We start from the raw sequence: 21,648 nt of genomic DNA on the forward strand, positions 1-21,648 counted from the left end.
GACACATAAAAAAACTTTAAACTGATCTTGCTTAGAGATATGTTATGATCTTGAATAAATGTCTTGCACAAAATTCAAAACAATGGTTCAGTCATTGTACATACCACTTTGTCCTTCATTAGACAACAACCTGTCCACTTTGATTGCAGCATTTGCAAATTTATGCAGCATGATTAATGCTATTCCAAATCAAGACGTTTATCGCTAAGAATCTCCCATGTCATGGCATTTACCGGGTAAAAATAATATTCCTCTGGCATATAGTTTCATTTTTTAGACAAAGTGAAAAAAGTTAAAAACAAGTTTAATTAACTTATCTATAAAACTTTGTTGATTATTACAACCATGATGAGCTTAAAACATTTGTACTTCCCTTGTACTTTGTCTGTTAACAACTGTCATCATTGAAATGATCACAATTAACTGTTCTTTCTAAAAGCTTTAGAGAGTGTCTGTTGAAATCTTTCTACAGCTACATCATTAAGTATGGCTTAGTTTTGATTTAAAAGAAATATATGTGAGAAGAATAGTAAGAACCAAACATCAATATTAAAACTATAGAAAACTGACAAAATCATCCAGGATCCCACAGTGTACTGAAATTAATAATATTGATCTATTATAGACATACTAGTACATAACATAGTTTTGAACTTTATTTCCTTATTCCCTGTATGATTCAAGAGTTCCAATTATTGACCTTAGGGCCTTTGTGCAATTTTATGATGCCTGTTAATGTTGCAAACCTCCTCTGAATCAAATGATGAGGAAATAACAGCTAAACTGTACTTTTGTTAATCGAAACACAAGGATTCTCATTTAATATCTGTCTAAAACTTCTGGTAATGTATGCTGATTTTTTGTCTCAGAACATCTGATGGTACTATGATTTTGAATTAAGAATATCTTGGAAAATTATCAGTGGGAAAGGTACATTACACAGTATATGTATGTTGCATATGACCTTAAACTTTAAATCTGGAGTTTTTTTTAATTTTGTAGTGAATATCAATAAGAAGCTTGTATAACAATTTTTTTTTCTGTACATAAACCTGCATGTATTCAAGTGAGAATTAATCACAAAAGTCATGTCAATAATGTTATCTCTGACCTTGACATTTGATCAAGTGATCACAAAATTTATAAATCATTTTCCATTTGTTTACCATGGTACATCTAAAGTCTATAGGCTACAAAATGCCCATGTTTTTGAATAATGATATTCAATAACCTCTTATACCTTTCTCCACTGATACACTAGAAATGAATATATAAAAATCCATAGGTTGCAAAATGTCTAAGTTACAGCATCAAAATGGTAACATCAACATTCTGGATCTTCCACCTTTAACCAAATAACCCAGCTAGAAACTGTAGGTGTTTTCCTATAACCATTCTCCACCTAATCTGTAGGATTAACAATACGTGTACCATTATACAAGATGTTCTACAACACTAAAGGTGTAATGATATCTACATGTATGTAGTGAGTACAAAGTCTGTCAGAAAGGTATTTCAGTTATCATGTAAAAAAAAAAGCATTGATAGATGGACAGCCAGACAGAAGGACCCAGTGATTACTACAGAGCATCATCATCTTGATGCAGAGTGCTAATTATCTTAAAAAAATTGAATTTTACAGCTACAAAAACCACTTTACCCCATTCCATAAAAAAGAACTTTGGTTAATTATATTTAGTTCACACATGAATTAATACAGTGTCTGAGAACAGAAAACAATCTGAACTTAAAACTTTTGACAGAATTGAAAAATGTTGACATCAATCCTTTAAATTAGCAACAGTACCACAAGCAAATAATTATTCTCTAAACTTTTACATAAAACTCATCTATCCCTCTTGTCCTCATTAATTATCAGTGATAAAAAGTGTATGATCCTCTATTAATGAGCAATGTTATAGGACATCTTGTTTGGAAATAATGCATTAAATAAAACACCATTAACATAAAACAAGACCTTTTTCAACAACTACTTCGTATTTCAAGCAATAAAATCTACATCATGATAATTAGCAGCCGATACATTGTACCTTTTTAAAGCACAGACACGGCAAGTAATTATATGGCTGAAATATGAAAATAGGGGGAGTAATCATTATAAAACTTAAACATGTAGTCATTATCAAATACAATCATGGCAGTTTTTCTTAAATTGTTAAAAAATTTTAACTTCAACATTAAACAAATCCCTCTTCCAATTTACTGGAATAATAAAATACTTTAAAATAAAATTTTTGATCTGATGCAAAACAGATAAAAACATTGCCCTGGTAAATGAGAGTTTATCACATCCAAAGTCTTGAGCTAACTAGAGGATATTGTAAGAACTCACATAGTCAATTACATTACATTATATTTTTTGTAGTCCTAAAGAAGGCCTCTTTTGTAAGAAACATGTACCGTATGCCACTTTTTTACATATGGAGTAAACATTCCTTTCCAGACTAAAAAATTTAAATATAAAACATGTTCATAATAAAATTTTTAGGTGTATTTTTAATAAACCCACATTAACTATGCAATCATACTTTAAATGAATAACCAAAAGTCTCTAATGGGACTGTTGCTCTACCGATTTAAACTTGTAATAAAGTTTTAAAAAATTTCTCCTGGATTTATAATATTTCTTTTTGGTACTTGATATTTACAGAATTGTGTAAATTGGAATCTTTTAAACTTGTACCTAGTTTAAATGAATGTCTTAATTTACTCTATTATTTTACATGGTAATGTGCCATTCTTTTATGTTCAATATATATATTGTGTAATGAATCTTCGGGTAATATATATGTACCAAATTTTATTTAAATCAGAAAAATCGATAACATGAAGTACCACTATGAAAGCATTTAAATTATATCATTTTTAGTAACCATGTAAATAAAAAAAAATGACATACTTAATGTAGTACCTACTTACGTAGTAAGTTTTTTTTAAAAAAATAAGTCCACAACTTTAAAAGAATTTAAATGATTACTCAATTTTTAGTCATCCTGTCAACATAAACACGCATTCTTAAATCAGTATGAGGTATCTATCTAGTTGCCATCTACATAATTGAACACCAATTTTCACTGACATTTGGAAACACTATCTAAGAAGCAGCCCTTTAAAAAAATGTATAAAAATGGACAAAAAAAAAAGCAATGGAGAGATGAAGATGGACACTTTGCCAATGCATAGGCTTCTCTGATCTTTCACCAGTAGAGCTAAAAATGGACGGGATATCTCAATTTTGGAATTGCATGCAGCACCTTCAAATGCACATTGTGTACATGAATTATTTAACACTCATAATCAAGGAAAACTAGTATATGAATGATACATTTTTTCATTAGAAATGACTAATGCGTATCTTACAATTCAGTTCAAGTATGCACTATACAACCATCAACTTTTGTATATACAAATAGAACAATAAGTATTGTACAATTCACTTTGTCATGATTGAACAAAAGTTTAAATAAGTGTTTGTATCTACATAAAGAATAACAATTTATCACAGAATGAGAACGGTGAGATGAGTCCACACATTGTCCATGTGTCTGTGAGTGGGACAGGGCTCAGAGTCGGAATCTAGTTCTCTGTCAGAATAAGTCAGGACTTTAAATATCTGAAATTCACAAATGTATAAATATTTAAAACAAATGCATATTTAATTGGTTTTGTCTCCCCTTCCCAGATGCATTATCATTTTTTTAAAGTTCCTACATGTATTTCCATGGCACATATTACACTTACACAGAAAAAAATAAACTTTTTAGTTATTATTTAGAAGTATTGATCTACTCAGCTTGAATTTTTCATCAATCAATAAACTGTGTTGCGCCTTTGTATACATACTTTGAGGCCCAGTCGGTGCGTCCATGTGTTTTTGTATTCCCACCCAGAGGCTGTCGATAACCTGCTGAATTTTTATTGTTTATTGATAAGGGTGCTGGCTGAGCTCTCTTCCAATTCACAGAAGGATAATCTAAATTCAAAACAGAAATTTTATGACAAAATTTCAAATTTACTCAACAATCATATCACTGACACAGTATGTGTATTCACTAACAACCTCTACATATCAAGTTATTTTATCATGCTATATAAATATATACAAATATAACAACTGCTCTTTGTGTTGGTTACTTACTTTACATACACAGATTTGGAACATTATCCTCTTTCAATTTGACATGATTATGACGCATGATTGTAACTTTAAATCCACTGTATTTGTAAGACTTACTAAACTTACAACTGATTAAACAGTGTAAATTGTCACCTATATTACTTACTTGAACCACCTTTGGTATTGGATAAAAATGAAGGAACATAGCTGGAGTTGTCAGCATTGTTTCTCATACCATACCCACTTGGTCCCCCACCTGTCAAAAGATCACATTCACTTTAATAACCTCAATAAAATCCATTCATCCTGTTCCATACATGATAAATTTTAGACCCAAATTTAGTACATGAGCCTTGAAAATACTGGAATTTAGGTGAAAACACTGTACATTGCTCATAAAAAAAATGTACAAAATATTGACCAAAAAATGTTAATATTGAAGGATCATTTTTATTACTTAATTTCAAATCAACAAAGGTACCACAGCGTACATGTATATTGCTAATTACTAATTGTAAGCAATTCTGCAGCTTTTAGAATTTCATATTTACAGCAATCTCCCATCTTCCCTAGCCAAGGGTTTTTGATCCTCTACTCTCCTCACAAACCCTTGGCATACGGTGCTATTAAAAGTTGTTTTTTTTTTCCTCGAGTTGTGATTGGAGTTGATCGACATCGTTCGACCAATCAGCAATTGCTTTTGCAAATGATGATATTTGCCCTCGGGATGTATCTTGATTCTTTAGTCTCGGAAATGAAAAAGACAAGTAAACAACGATCTGTGAGATAACATGCCACTCTATAAATAGATATGGTGTCATCCAATCTTAAGCTGATGTACAAATATTGTGATCAGGAATCTTATTGTAAATGTAGATTTGCACAATAAATAACAAATAAAAACATTGCTCCATATCCTCTTGTTAATAATTCTTTAAAAACTTAAATTTTCAAATACGCCTTTTATTTTTGTCGATGACGCAATCTGTGCGTATGTTGGAAGATTCGGGATCACGTGTCGTAAACAATCCCAACTTTTGACTGCACCGTATGCCAAGGGTTTGTGAGGAGAGTAGCGGATCAAAAACCCTTGGCCAGCGAAGATGAGCAATCTCCATGGTCAATGTTGAATTTTGTAAAATGAAGACTGCCCATTTTAAGTACAGTGTACCATGTGGGAGTCACTGTCTCCAATCAACTGCATTTTTCTCATGATACTAAAGCATCTCTCTGTTTCTGTTTGAATGGATAATACTTATGGCTTAGCAGAGCACATAAGTTAAGCATCAAATTTAGTGTTGTTGTCACAAAGAGTGAGATTTGCTCTTTGAAATGTCTTTCTACTGACAAAATTCTAACAAGTTATAATTGAAACCCCCCTTATAAAAACAATTCAACCTAAAAGAAGTTTTGATGTGTTTTCATTACAATGTTGTAGATTTTTTGATATAAGAAACAATTTTAGCATCATTTATTATCATATTGGAGGTCAACTTGCCCAGAATCCTTCATTTTTCAATCAATTTTAACTTGTCGTACTGGGCATTGGATGCAGATAACACAGTTTTTCTGAAGAATATACATTTGTTAAAGTCTCCTTAAATTCAAAATTTTAATACTGTAAAAAAATTTTCTCGTATATTTCTGCCATACATGTTTAAAATTGGTTGCTCAAATAGGAAAATTCATGAGTTTGAACCTCCAAGATGGTGACCAAGGGGACTACCTCGGAGGGAAAATACCTCATACGAAAACTATCTTATTCTTGCAGGAAATAATTAACATCTTCGATCACAATGTTTTATTTACATTAACCAAGCACCGTAAGGTACACGTCAAACAAGATTTCCGGTTTTGTAAGAGTGAGAATTGAAGAAAAATGGCTGTTTCTGGTAAACAATTCAAAATATGGGACAAATTTTCATTTTCTGTGAATTTTGGTGTCCTGCTGTGATCCTGTGAATGGGTAAAAATATGTGATTTTGTGTACAGGCAGTTCATATCACAGGTATAATGAACATTGTGAAAACCTTACCCAAGTACAATCCTTGTGCTATAAACTTTGTAAAAACCTAACTTACCTAAGGTACCCAGGTTGGTGTTTTTAGCCCCCACACTGGGTAAAGCCCCTACAGACGGTTTTGATGGAGTGTTCCATAAACTGTTTGGACTGTCTTTCTTGGCACTGTTTCTTGGGTTAATACCTGCAAAAATATTCTAAAATTCACAGGGATATATATACAGAACCAAGTATTCTCTCATAAATTATAAAATAAAACACATGTATATTCAATGTCAAACAGCAGCATGGGATTACTTCACATTGCATCACCCTCATAAATGTTATCCAACATTATTTCATCTATGATATGGGTTTCAGATTTTCTGAGAAAAAAACCTTATCTTTTACATTTTGGCTTACATTGAGTGTTAACCCAAGATGCATTCTTTTTCAAGAAAATGCAGATGATTTGAAAAACCACAGACAAAATGCAATTAGAGGAATTATCATTAAGTTTGTATGGGTAATATGTAATACAGATACATTTCAACTTCTGGGATCAGACATGGCAATAAGGACTCAACAAGCCTCATATTCAGTAGCAAAAAAGAATCCCAGTAATGACATTTACTAGTTATCTATCCTACTTTCCTGTGTACCAGCAATTCTTATAATCCTGTGAATTGTTCTGAATCACTTATGATTAATACATGTATGTCTACTGTTACCGTCATACAGATAAAACTTAAGCTCACTAGACTGATAAGTAAATGAGTGTATCTAAATGTTAAGTTCCCACCTGGCAAGTATCGAGCCTTCCCCAGGTAATGTTGCTTGGCTGAGGAGGCAGATGATCGTCCTGAAGGAATTCTATTGGCAGGCTTACTGGGTTTCTTCAGTATACTCCTACAACAAAAACATCAATTAACAAATAGATTTTACCCATATATTCTTTCATTAACTCAAAGTTATCATTCTTTGCACAAATTATCTTTTTTATTAAAGCAAGATGCTAAAACTTCTGGTTTAAAAGCTAACAAGAAAATAATTGTTGACAAAATCTGTATAAATGTTGAAATTTGGAGGTGTTTTTCTTTATATACAAGTCTGAGGTTCATCCCTAGGACAAACGTTATGATCTTCTGCACATTCATAGATTTAAGGATTTGACTGAATCACATTTTTACACTCATTAATGAATATGATAACACTTTTAGGGGACAATATTTGAAACAAAACTTGAAATGATTACAAAATACATGTGTAGTCTCTTGATTTTGTGTTGAAGTCGCATCTCTTATTAAAGCATCACATTTTCAGGGTACTCTGCAAATCTGCACAACAGACACAAAGCATTTTTTTAAAGTTAGGGAGAGGAAATCCGAAAAATAACTGAAAAGGGAATTTTAAAAAAAACCCATAGAAACTAAACAAGAGGTCCACGGACCACAATCCTCACCTGAGCCACTATGCCCTGCTTTTCTTCATAAGCAAATTTTTTACCTATATATTTGATCACCAACTGTGGCCCCACTTTATCCCAGGGGTCATGATTTGAACAAACTTGAATCTACACTACCTGAAGATGCTTCAATAGCATGCAAGTGTCTTACCATATTGCAACAAAAATAAATACAAAAATAAATCAAGGGCTGGTACTATGGAACCCCTTTCTCACAAATTAGGTACAAGTTTTTGTAGTTTTCCCTGTTTTAAAACATTCCTTTTGATTTTTTTATTTGCTTGTCAAAGTTTCTGCCCCTCCCCTTTTTAAAGTATTTGTAAAAAATTGTGTTTAGGTCAAATCTTTAAATTCATTTTTGTGCATGATTACTGTACCGGGTATTTGTCCCAGGGATGAACTTGAGACTTGCTAGGAAAGAAATGCCTCAAAATTTTGACATTAAGACTGATTTAGTTATCTGCATAGTTCTTTCAAACTGGAAGTTTTACTATATCTGCTTGAAGGAAAAGATAACTTGTGCTAAGAACAATAAGTCAAATTTACAAGAAGACAGAATAATTAACATAAGATAGTTATAGAAAGTAAAATATAATGAAAATTGTATTGTACACTCACTAACAGAGAGTTAATTTGGCTAAAATTCAATGCATGTTATCAAAATCTTAGTGCATTATTATTCACTAACTATTCAATTTATTTAATTCAAAGCATCTTGAAATATGAAATACAAAGTAATACAAAACTTACGATAAGAAGTCATCTTCATCATCAAAATGATTTTCTTTATGCATCACACTCTGCTTCTTTGGTTCAAATTTTGGCTTGTTACCGATTGGAGGGATAATATTTTTAGATGTGTTTTTCTTAGGGGAGGTATTGAAGTCAAAGTCGTCCCAATCATCCCACGTATCTGAGAGGCCCGCCCCCCAACGTTTACGCCCACTCGGCTGCTGCTTCTTCTTCACAGAGACTGCAAAAGGTTCCTGGAGAAAAAGACAGGTTTTTTTGGAAATAGCAAATGACAAATGAATTAGTGTTATGATTCAAGTGTAAAGTATTAACTAATCAGTTTCCTTGAAATAGAATCAGAAATTACATATATTTAATAATCAGATTAAAAATAAAAGTGGAGAAGAAGTGCAGGTTTAGACTTTTGAAATTTCTTTAAAAAAAAAAATGCAGTGATAAATGAATACATTACATGAAATATTTTACATGAAACAGAATACAATTTCTGGATATCAAAAACAGTGTTTACAATAAATTCTGAGCAAAAATAAATGGAGTGCTCTAGTATTGAATCTTACACTGTTTTCTACAGGCTTAGATATCCCAAATGAGGGCTGGACAGGGGAGTTAACTGGTTTGGATTCCACTGGTTTACTAGGACTGAAGGAATATTTCTCCTCTTGGAGCCCCTTGGTAGGGGTGGGGTTGACAGGGCTTGATATTTTGTTTGTAATCTGAGGACGATTGGTAACCTGTGTAGTTCCTAGATTCTGTCCAACTTGGAAGTACTGATATCGTAAACACTGTTGAAAACAAGTGTTACAATTTTAAATTATTTTTTTCATGCATAGATTAATGTCACATACATTACTGTAGAAAATCACAGTATGAATGAGTTAAAACTGAATTTAGAATTTACGCTGAAAATCTCCAGTATGACTGGCATTTATAAAGAATGAGATTTCTTCAACTAAAATCAATAACATACCTGACTAGCAGTAGGTCTTTTTTGCGGATTCCACAGTAACATATCCTTCATTAAGTGGATAGCTTCATTACTAGCATTTGGTATTAGAGTCTTTAAATTATTGGCAACACACTGTGGCCATCTAAAGTTCATAGCAGCTGCCAGTTTGTAACCCTCATCCCACTCTTCCTGTAAAAAACAGCCATGACTCGGGTTAAAAATTGAAGGAATTTTGCCTTTAGAAATTTAAGAATACAACTTCTTGGGGACTGGAGGAGAAAAATGGATTATTATTTTTCATTACCTTCTTGGGTGTGCCCAGCACAGAACATATTTTAAAAATCTCATCAATTTCTGAGCTTCCTGGAAATAAAGGCCTCAGGGTGTATAGTTCTGCCATGATACAGCCCACTGCCCATATATCAATGGGTGAACTGTAGCTGGTAGAACGTAACAACACTTCTGGTGCTCGATACCTGAAAGTAAAGGCAAAAAAATCAGTATGCATAGAAGACCTCTGAATTTGCAGAAAAAGTACCAATTTTAATACATTAGAATTTATAATTCAAGAATTTTCACCTTGCCAAAAACAAAGATATATTTATGTACGAAATTTCACTATCTATTCCAGCCACTCATGAAAATTACTGTGGAATCATCATTGTTTGTCGGGGACCAATGTTAGTGGATTTTGCAGGTAACCATTACAAACTAATTTACATCCTCACAATTAGTAACTTTGTCAACAAATAGGATCACTAAATCTTCTTTACGGAAGAGTTACCCACAGAATTATGTCCCAATGAACCAGTACATGAACACTGACCCCCCCCCCCCCCCAAAAAAAAAAAAAAAATTTCAGTACTGCAACTATCCATCTTATTAGCCATTACTTGTATGAGTTTTTTAAATTGATTAAACTTTGATCTAAAACCATTATAATTAAGGTATGTAACTTATCAGGCTTCAAGTTTACATTTGTCAGGATTTATGAAATTGCACATAGCAAAGTTAATTAGCAAACATAATTTCACTGAGTTCCTTACTATAACAAATCAATAAACCTGGTAAAAAAAAATGAAATAACTTCTAGTCCATCAGCATGAACAGTAAAAAGAGGAACATATATTTCTGTTGTGGTGGGAGGTTTTCTAAATAAAAATGCCTGAGACAGAAATTTGAATTTTATCTTCTTTTAAATTAGTCCTACCAATATTTTTAACACATACAAATAAATTTCTGAAATGAATACTGTATATTCCACAAACTTAGACTTATCTTCAATTAGACTAAATATAAAATATACATGTATATCTTTCGAAGAAGTTTTCTGTTAAACAATGTGAAAGTTGCTATAAAAACATTTACTTAATGTAATTTTTTTTTGGGGGGGGGGGGGGGGGTTCAAATCCAATAAATGTATTTCTTACCTTAATATCAAAACTTGTTATTAGTTTTATTTTGGAGAGGGAGGGGGTCATTTTTAAAAATTTATTGATAATAAGTTAGATCAAATTAATTTGTCCTCAGACTTGTCTAGGCATAATTAATCTGTCCCAATAAGAGTAATGGCAAATGGAGAAAACTACTGGTATATCATGTTTAAAGGTCAATTAAATGACTTCCTTGTCCAATAAGCAGTACAATGACTTCAAGGTTTCTTAAAGATTTTGTATTTTATCATGAATAAAGAAAACAGAAATATACTCAGCAAAAAATCCTTGACTCCATATCTCACAGAAGAATTAACTACCTTAAGAAAAATATAAATGTATTCAATGTCCACCTACCATCGAGTTGAGACATAGTCTGTGTACGGTGGCCTTGACCTAATTTCTCTTGCTAATCCAAAATCAGCAATTTTGACACAGTCTGAGCCTGTGCAAAGCAGATTTTCTGGTTTCAGATCTCTATGGAAGAAGCCTGCAAATATAAAGTTAAATCAGTAAACAGTAAGAACGTATAAATGCAATATATATATATATATTTTTAAACATTTTTTAAGTTTTCTACTTGATACATCTTTACTATTTTGTGTACTAGGGCATGTAATGTGATCTCTGAGTACACAACTTGCTGGGTGTTATTTAAATTAATCAATAAATGAAAAAAATCTATCAAACATGAGCCTGACACTTTTTTTTTTAATTCTCCGAGATGTAAAATAATCAATATTTTATCAGATCCCTGTATTATCTTACCATGCTTGTGCATAAAAGCTAATCCCTGAAGAACTTGGTATATGACATTTCTGATTACAGACTCTGGAAATAACTTGTCCCTGAAAATGGATAAAGATGGATATTTAATCAACTGTGGCACTTTTCTAAATTAAATATTATAAGCCTTTATTCTAAATCTATCTTTATTTATAATAAGCTTTTATAGAATATGTATTATTAATATATGACTCTCTTTACATTTTTGATATTTTCTCAATCAAACAATAATTTGTTTTTAAATATAATTGAAATGTTTGAAAGTAAATAAGTTCATGATTTTATCCTTCATAATTAGATCATCTTTTTACCTGCACTTAAAAACGTCATTTTTTATATGTTCACATAAAAAATTAATTTACTATACTGTAAGACACATATAATTACATCAGTGTGTAACAGTGAGTGATTATTGTGTATTGTTCATACCGCAGACAAGAAATTATTGAATGATGCTGCGTTGCCCAGGGCTGAGTAAATATTATCACTATTAACACTGATACACCCTACAACTGGCTGTCCTGGTCATTCAATATTGATGGATTCCTTTACCAAATGCATTGATCACAGTGTTTATTATGTATTGATTAACTTCCTGTTATTTATCTATAGATCATTCATGATGGTATAGACATGAAATCTGTTTGCAGGTATTTCAATAGGGCTGCTCACAGATTTAAGTTGAACTTCTGGTGTTATGTGACTTGTAAATTTAAAGATCATCCTGCTGGAAAATATTTACTGTAAGGCTATCTTTAAAAAATTGTTTGTTTGCCCTCTCCTGACTGACTGGCTAAAAATGGCCTGACTCAAAACTTTTTAACCTCCAGGAAACAATAATTTTTCCCTCTGAGTATTCTCATCCTATGAAGATGCATATTGGAAGTTTTATGGGGGGAAAAAATTTTCCACCTACTTACTGACCCAATATTTTTTTTTCCATGTCGGGAGAGAGCAAATGAACATTATTTTAAAGATGGCCTAATCAAACTGGGTGGAGTTCAGTCTCATTGTTGATTCCTTACAATATGTATATGCATTACGGATATATCAACTACCAGTATCTTTTGAAAAATCAACATCTTTACACTATTGAAGCTGTACAGATGTTTGAATCTGCAGAGCTATATATGTATATACACTAAGATGAAATTCCTCCTCACCTACTCAATTTATTATTTACAACCCATAAACAAGTGATCTATGTTACATCTGTGACTTTATTTCCTCACCTGTCTTTCATCATCTGGTACAAGTTTTCTTTCATAAACTCAAACACAAAAAACAACTGATCATTTTCTCGGATGACTTCTTTCAGTCTCACTATATTTGCATGGTTCAGTTTCCGTAAGGACTGAAAAAAGGAGAAAAAAATTACATAAGGACAAAGACTTTCTATCTTTTTGATCATACATTTATATGGATGCATCTAAACTGTTCAAATTTGCTCAAATTCAATGAAATACAGGCATGAGAAACTGTATACCAACAGTCAAAACCACTCCTTTACAACCAAAATTCTATTATAACACGTCCAGTTAATACTTAATTAGTATCTGCAGGTATTTATATTTTTTTGCTATAACACTTTTTACTGTTACACAAAGCATTTGAAGTAAGGTTTTCTCAGGACATTCAGGACAATCCTCTTCAACACACTAGTGGTATTCTGACATTTTAACTGGAACATTGGTACGGTGTATTTGGGTCCAAAATTTTGCCTTTGAACAAGAATTATCTATAGCCCTTAAAAAGGTTTATATTAAAAGACCTTAGAATTATATCTTTTTTACTTTCAAATTTCAAGGGAGTAAACTGAAATATAAAACAAATATCCAGCAATGATGGAAAAATTTTGATGAATGAAATTAAAAAAAAAGGATAGTGTATGCAATGCCAAATTAATACTTTTATGAACTGTTATATATGCTATCATGAAAAATCTTTTTCTATAACTGTTACAATGATACTGACAATTCCATAGTCAAAGGAATGAAGGATAGTCCATTACTTTATCAAAAAAAAAAAAAAAAAAAAAAAAAAAAAAAAAAAAAAAAATCTCAGAAGTACCAGTATTAAAATCAGACTTTGAGATTTCTGTAATACCAGTAAGTTCTCTTTTTTTTTTTTGGATAATTTTTCAGTTCCAAAGTAAATAAGTATAATATTTACCTAATTCTTTCTCAGTAAGGCACTTCTGAATCTTTTCCAAAATTTCATATCAATCAGTAAACTTTATGAGTTTATGTTTTATATAAATGTAGATATAAATTTGTCTGCTTGTAGTTCTCACAACCTGGCAGGAAAATACATTACCTTAACTTCTCTTAAATTCAGACATTCATCCCATGAGTAATATTTTTTCTTCATTCTATAATGGAGGAAAACACAATAAAATAATGATGAACAAGCATTCATAAACAAGAAGTCTGTGAGCCATTGCTCACTAGTAATACCCCCACTCTGATGTGAATGTATGCTCTCATGAATCCCACCAAATAACATGCCTAAAGAAAGAGTTTGCACAAATTTCAAGCATCAGCAATGAGTAGTTGCTGAGAAAACTGTGATGAAAATTTGGTACTAACAAATCCACCGAAAAACAAGAAGTTGACATCAGATTTGTACAAAAATAAATCCCACCATATTGCATGCCTAGACAAAGAGTGTGCTAAAATTTCAAGCATCAGCAATGAGTAGTAGCTGAGAAAACTGTGACAAAAATTTGGTATGGACAGACACATGGAAAAACTGGCAGTTGACATCAGATTAGTACAACAAGAGGCCAATGGGCCACAACGCTCACCTGAGTCAATATGGTCCTGCTGTTCTTCGTCAGCAGATTTCTTCTCCTATATATTCATATGTAAAGCTTTGATTGCCTGTTCTAGGCATACCCTACCCCCAGGTCCCATGTTTTGAATGAAATTGAACCTTAACTTTCTGAAGCTGCTTCTATATTCATATAACTAATCATGGGTTTGCTGTTCTTGAAAACGGAATTTTACAGATGTCTGCCACCCTACCTGGGGGGGGGGGGGGGGGGTGTTTCATGCTTTGAACAAACTTGAATCTACACTATCTGAGGATGCTACCATATCAATATGACTAATCATGGCTTTGTTGTTCTTGAGATGAAGACTTTTAAAGAAATTTCCAATATATGTTCTTTTGTAAAACTTTGATACCCCATTATGGCCCCAACCTACAACTAAAGGATGCCTTAAACAAACTTGAATCTATGAGACCTGGGGATGCTTCCATATCAATATAATTAATGATGGCTTTCCTGTTCTTGAGAAGTAGATTTCTAAAGATTTTTCCTATATATTCCTATGTGAAACTCTGACCCCCATTGTGGCCCCACCCTACCCCCCGGGGTCATGATTTGAACAAACTTGAATCTTCTCTACCTGAGGATGATTCCATATCAATATGTCTAATCATGGCTTTCTTGTTCTTGAGATGAAGACTTTTAAAGATTTTTCCTATATATTTCTATGTAAAACTTTGATCCCCCATTGTGGCCCCACCCTACCCCCACGGGTCATGATTTGAACAAATTTGAATCTTCACTACCTGAGGATGATTTCATATAAATATGACCAATCAAGGCTTTGCTGTTCCTGAGAAGTAGATTTTTAAAGATTTTTTATATATTCCTATGTAAAACTTTGATCCTCCATTTTGGCCCTATCCTACCCCCAGGGGTCATGATTTGAACAAACTTGAATCTACAATACCTGAGGATGATTCCATATCAATATGACTAATTGTGGCTTTGTTGTTCTTGAGAAGAAGATTTTTAAAGATTTTTTATATATATTCTTATGTAAAACTTTGATCCCCCCATTGTGGCCCCGCCCTACCCCCAGGGGTCATGCTTTGAACAAACTTAAATCTACACTATGTAATGAAGGTTTCAACTTTTCTGGCCCAATGGTTCTTGAGAAGATTTTAAAAAACGACACCAAATTTTTACCAATTCTGAATTATCTCCCCTTGGAAGATGGCATGGCCCTTCATTTGAACCTCCTTAACCCAAGGATGCTTTGTGGCAAGTTTGGTTGAAATTGGCCCAGTGGTTCTGGAGAAGAAGTTGAAATTGTGAAAAGTTTACAGACGGACAGACAGACGGACAACAGACAAAATGTGATCAGAAAAGCTCACTTGAGCTTTCAGCTCAGGTGAGCTAAAAATAAATCCCACCATATGACATGCCTAGACAAAGAGTTTGCTAAAATTTCAAGCATCTGCAATGAGTACTGCGGTAGTTGCTGAAAAAACAGTGATGAAAATTTGTTATGGACAGACACACAAGGGTAAAACAGTATACCCCCTCTCATTCGGAGCGTGAGTACGTGTATAATAAACAGTTCAAATGTTATTCTCTCGAAAAATTCCATCTTAGCTTCTAAATCAGTTATATTTTAAATACAAAAACGTTAGGACTACACTGTGGGCCCTCCCTAGCCCTTAGGGCCATGTAATGTGCAGAGTTGAATCTACCACAGTTCAATATAATTTTTTTTAAAAATCTCATTTTATGCCCAAAGGCCCTTTTCTAAAAATCTTTGAATATCTCTGTCCAATTTAAACAATACATTGTATGTACGAGGGTCCTTCAATAAGTAATGCAAAATGCTCTAAAAATAAGAAAAGCACAAAAATCGGTTTCTTAACCCTTCAATGTGGTCTCTGGTAACCTTTACACGTGTCTAAAGTCTATTCATGATCAGAACACCTCAGCATACTCTTTTTTAGGGATGCTCAAAAGACACTGATGAAAAGCACTCTCCATGACGTACCTAAGTAAATTTTTCCTTTGATTGTTTTCTTCAGTTTTTGGAATAAAAATATCACACAATGACTGAGATCTAGCAGTATAGAGGATGGCTTAGCTCTGCAAATGTTCCTTTCTTCAAAATTCCCTTTACATTCTATGCATATTTGCAGCAGTGTTGCCAGAAACAAGAAAATTAACTCAGGGACAGGTGTTTGGACTTCCCTTTCAGAAAAGCTACTTAGCTTTCCTCAATGCAATTTCAACATAAAAACTACCATTAATGGTCCTTTCTTTTGGTGTAGACTCATGTAATACTGGACCTCTTGACTGAAGAGAAAACCTGTATAAGGCCAAATAAAAAAATATGTGTGGTTCCGGTTACCCGACCGTCCCTATTTTATACCCCCGACCCTTAACTTTTTTCCGGCAATTGTAATATTTTTTCCGGATTTTTCCCAGCTTTCTGTCATTAGCCCGGTATTAGTTTTAGTTTCAGCAATGGCGGCCTCCATGCAAAACATCGTTTCAACACTTAGTGCAAGTGTTCAATTAATAGTGTTAAATCTAAAGCAAGCTAGCATAGCGCGGAAGCATTCCTTTTTTCCAACACCATGTTTTTTTGCTTTGTTTTGTTTTTGCTTGCCAAAATTAAATAAATATACGTTCACAGACAGCTGGCCAGGTAAAATGCCTGTTCACCTCGAACTTTTTTTTACAAAAAGAAATTAATAAGATTATTAGTGGGTTTATTATTTTTGATTTAAAAATATTTGTTTCATATTCATAACTAGGGTGTCCCTACCAATGTTGACTTGTATATCATCACGCCACATCTAAACACCACTTACAAAGCAGTGATAGGTATTATTAAGAAAAATTTAGAAAATCATTTTGTAAAAAAAAAAAAAAAAAAAAAAAAAAAAAAAAAAAAAAATTAATTCCCTACCTACCTACCCTAATTTTTTTGGAGGTGTAACCGGAACCACACATATTTTTTTGTTTGGCCTAAGACATGTTTGAAGCTCTAGTTTCTCTTTACAATAATAAGACGTAGCTTTCTCTCTGATTCCACTTTTTTTTTTATTGTTCTTCCTTTCATGCAACTAAAAGTGCACCAATGTTTTCACACCCATCACCCAAGTTTATCATGCCTTCTTTTTGTAATAATGTTTATTTTTTTAATAGACCATTGGCACATATAACTCAGGCATCTGTAAGGAAATATTGCACCCATCTAACATAAAAATATTTTTAGACTAATATTTTCAAAGTTATATATAGCACTCTATAAACTGTGACTATGAAATGTTTAGTGTCTTTCCAAAGTCTTTCAAGGTAAATCTGGCATTTATAGATATCATACAGATATCATGTTGCTCACAGCTTCGACATTTTTTTGGTGTCCCCACAGATTTTGATTGACTAGTTCAACTGCCATCTTGCAACACTCCTTTTTATATGGGATTTCTTAATTTATCTGAACACTGTATAGTGTGAAAGGCTTGGCTTTCCTGATATCAAAACACATCTTTCATATTGGTTCTTCAGCAATTTTTGTAATGAAGTGCAGTTTTTACATATGCTCTCATTTTCATTTTCTTAGCAGAGACCATTTTAAAACAGTTTTCATCTCAGTGTAGTGACCATGCTTACTTTTAAAAGGAATTTCTTTGCAATGACAGTAGGAAAAAGTATGCAGTTTTTGGTGATTATGATTTCTTAAATAGTAGCATTACTTATTAAATGACCCTCATTTCTCATAATCACCCCTGACTTTGAAAGGAAACTTAGTTTACTTGGTAAAAATCATATCCCCTTTACCAGCGCTTTATTCTGTACTGGCAACGCCTCTATTAAAAATATCTAAAGGAAAGTTTAACAAGCAAAGAATATTTTCCTGAGTTATCATCCTTGTTGAGGGATTTTGATTTGTGAGGGTTTCTTGTGTTTCTAGAGGGTGTATTTCACTTACTTGAACATATCTCAATTTCAAAAAAAAGATTAACTTATTAAAGTGTTCAGATTATTTGTCAGCAGAGTGGTGTCTAGAAAAAGAAAGACAAGTTCCTCTCATATTGCGCTACCTTTAACTTCAACACAGCAGGAACTATTCTCCTTCTTGTTTCTAAAAGTATTTTATTACCCTTTCTCCTAGACAAACATTTATTCAAATTTTACTGTACATGCAAAGAATTTCAAGATCAATACCTTTTATTAAAAAACTGAATGTATATATGTTAGTTCAAAATTTTATCACTCAATGACCTTGATTTCATGCATACTGACTTGCTTTGGCAAAAAGCCCTAAAATGGAACTTTTCACAAGCAGAGGTATTAAGCGGTAATCTTGGGACTAAAACTTATGGCCTACTTTGCAGATAAACCAAAATGAAAATATCAAGCATAGTAGCATTAAACCTTACAAAGTGTTTTCATAAATCATCATTTGAATAGAGTCTGATTATTCAAGGAATGTAAAAGAATTTTGAAAATGTTGTTTTTTTGTACTTTGAATTATCTTTTTTTTTTTCTTTTTACATAACTGCAAATACATGTATTATTTGTAATCTCTATTTTTATGAAATAAATAATCATTATTTTATGCTTTGTAAATATTTACTCAGCTATCCATCAAGTAATGGACTTAAAATGGGATAGAGCAGAATTAACATTACCCATCTAACCACTATCTACTTAGTATCCTCTAAAAGAAGAATTGCATTAAATTAAGATGAATATTATAAATATTATGCCATGCAGATGCTATAAAGATATCTGATTCTCTCTGTCTTTCTTTCTTAAAGTTTTTAAAGATGTCAAAGGCTAATTTATTTTACACCTGTCTTCAAAGCCTTTAAATGTACATAAGAATCAACACTATATCTGAACTATAGGATATATAGCAGAGGATTTACAGAATACTTGAGTTAGGCCTTAATGGTTTAACAAAGTTCCATATGTCAATGACTGTTTAAAATTGTACATGCTTAGTCTGTCATTGATGGAGATTTGATTATACCTTGTGATACAGAAACATGCCAATAATGCCACAAATAAAGTTAAAAAAAAAATACAAAGAGACTTTAAGCTCTACAATAGGATACTTCTATATATATGTAACTTCTATATATATGTAAAATCCACAAAAAATTAGTAGTCCATTTTGCTATAAAGTACAAACATTTTTTTTTTTTTTAAATTTACAGTTTTGGTATGGGGTATGGTATACAGAATGTGTAGCTAGAGTAAAAGTAAGAAACTTATCTTTAAGCTAGCTAGTCTGTCATTTACATCTTTAAGCTAGCTAGTGTAGCTGTGGCTTGTTGCTGCTTCATATATCTACGATGGCCGATAGCGGCCGACAATTTACACTAACGTTATGTGTGTGACATGTACAGCATTTTCACTGAAAACTCACTGACACATTACACCTAAAAGGAAAAGTGTACAAAGTGTACAGTGTCAAACAAATTCCGTGTACACTCTACACCAAAGTTATGTGTGTAAAGTGTCAGAAAAACTTTCAGGGACACTCTACATCTAAAGGTGAATCAAGATTCAAAACGGAACCAGACGTGTTTCTTCGCGTTGCTCCCGCAAGGTGCCTCTTGAAGTTCACATAGATCTGGCCCCAAGACCAATAAACTGCGAATAGATTTAAGTCAAAATTTCAAACCAATATAACTTTTGAAATAATTTTGATATTGAAACCAAATTTTCATCATATATTCCAGTTTAAATGTTATATAAAATTGCAAATTTTTAAGCAACAATATAAAAAAAAATTCAAGATGCTAAAAAATCAAAATTTTGACTTAGGTCTATTCTCATTTTATGGTTTTGGGGCCTGAGGAAATGCTGGCAAATTAAGTTCTTTGGTAAATAATCAGTAAAGAGCAAAATTAGTATTTTATGAAAGGTTTAAAAGGGTCATCAATTAAATTACAGGTACTTAATCAGATCATGATAATAACTATCGAAAATGCTATTTAGGACACAGCTTGGAAAATGGATCAGTCTGCCAGTAGGAGAGGTACATCAGCATTCAAATTTTCCAGTCAAAAAATGGAAAGCGATAATTATCACACAATATAAAACAATTCTTGTTTTCATTTCACATTGTAAATATTACTGCTAAGTAAAAGAAAATGATTCACTATATATATTTTGAAATGTATTATAACCTTTCATCCATATTTACTAGAAACAAGATTTTTCACTTCCAGAACTATATGAACTGTTTGATATCTTCTACTGGACAGACGCATTTATTTAGCCATTTCCTTATAGCGAAAATATAAATAAAAATTACTTCAGGTTTATGTGAACATCAAGAGGCACTTTGAGGGAGCAGCACGATAAAGAAACATTGGATCTGTTTTGAATCTTGATATCACCTTTAGGTGTAGAGTGTACATGAAAGTTTTACTGACATTTTACACATAAAACGTTGGTGTAGAGTGTACATGAAATTTGCTTTGACACTGTACACTTTGTACACTTTTCCTTTTGGGTGTAATGTGTCAGTGAGTTTTCATTGAAAATGCTGTACATGTTACACACATAACGTTAGTGTAAATTGACGGCCGCTATCGGCCATCGTATATATCAGTATATAAGACCTAGTACATACCACGGTATATACTTAAACCTGCAGCTGCTTATCAGAAGTTCACAGTGGTTGATTTAAAAAGTATCTGAAACCTGCTGAATCTCTTAAAATGCATCGAAACTGTATGAATGTAATTTAACACACACACATACTCATATACACATACTGCATGATGAAAAACTTAACAAGCATAAAAAAATAATCAAAAACGAATGTTCTGAAAGTTTTACAATTAACATAAAAAGATATGACAAGAAAAGTTAATCAAATTGATGCGTAGAAAGTATGGATTTTGTGAAGGCAATTTTACGCAGTATGTGGAATTAATTACAAGAAAGCAATGGATCAATGCAGCCATGACTAATGAGATGGATTTGATGAACTTACTTTTTGATTGCCACTTTTTCTCCTGTCTCAGCGCTGTTGGCCAGCAGCACACTTCCATAGGTCCCATCCCCTAACTGTTTTATTATCTGGTATCGATTCATCTTCTTTTTCTTGTAAAATATATATCAATAAACTATAAATCCGTGATATAACGAGATAAAATCCAATGTATATTGTAGAGATCCATGAGTATCTATCTGGGGACAGAAAACTTCATGTTCTGTCCTGTGTCTATATCATTGTCATATCTTTACCTGGAAAAGATATAAGAAAATATGTTTAAGTACACTAAATATAAAAATTTCGTTGAGTTAAAAGTTAAACTCCAAGGCAAAGGTCTTGG

At 32.4% G+C, this 21,648-nt stretch overlaps 1 protein-coding gene across 1 annotated transcript; it reads right to left on the reverse strand.

Annotated features, from left to right (window-relative positions):
• Positions 1 to 287: 287 nt before the first annotated feature.
• LOC133176958 (serine/threonine-protein kinase ICK-like) lies at positions 288 to 21,548 on the reverse strand. Its single transcript, XM_061312022.1, has 14 exons — positions 21,306 to 21,548; positions 13,837 to 13,891; positions 12,753 to 12,874; positions 11,503 to 11,582; positions 11,092 to 11,224; positions 9,606 to 9,777; positions 9,323 to 9,490; positions 8,913 to 9,137; positions 8,353 to 8,588; positions 6,940 to 7,046; positions 6,220 to 6,342; positions 4,305 to 4,394; positions 3,865 to 3,994; positions 288 to 3,634 (listed from the first exon to the last, which is right to left on the reverse strand). The coding sequence occupies exons 1-14, from the start codon at positions 21,404 to 21,406 to the stop codon at positions 3,619 to 3,621; spliced, it is 1,758 nt and encodes a 585-aa protein (XP_061168006.1). The 5' UTR covers positions 21,407 to 21,548; the 3' UTR covers positions 288 to 3,618.
• Positions 21,549 to 21,648: the final 100 nt, after the last annotated feature.

Source organism: Saccostrea echinata, unplaced genomic scaffold (genome assembly GCF_033153115.1).
Source record: "Saccostrea echinata isolate AGI-Se365-2 ecotype Australia unplaced genomic scaffold, CSIRO_AGI_Sech_v1 ptg000086l, whole genome shotgun sequence".
Lineage (NCBI taxonomy): Eukaryota > Metazoa > Mollusca > Bivalvia > Ostreida > Ostreidae > Saccostrea > Saccostrea echinata.

What these genes read in the sequence shown, in the direction of transcription:
- LOC133176958 (XM_061312022.1), bottom strand. Translation starts at nt 21,406, where the DNA reads ATGAATCGATACCAGATAATAAAACAGTTAGGGGATGGGACCTATGGA. An exon ending in TGAATTTAAGAGAAGTTAAG is followed by an intron (nt 12,875 to 13,836) that starts GTAATGTATTTT and finishes TCCTTTTTTCAG; the next exon opens with TCCTTACGGAAACTGAACCA. An exon ending in CACCAACCTGGGTACCTTAG is followed by an intron (nt 4,395 to 6,219) that starts GTAAGTTAGGTT and finishes ATCTTTTGACAG; the next exon opens with GTGGGGGACCAAGTGGGTAT.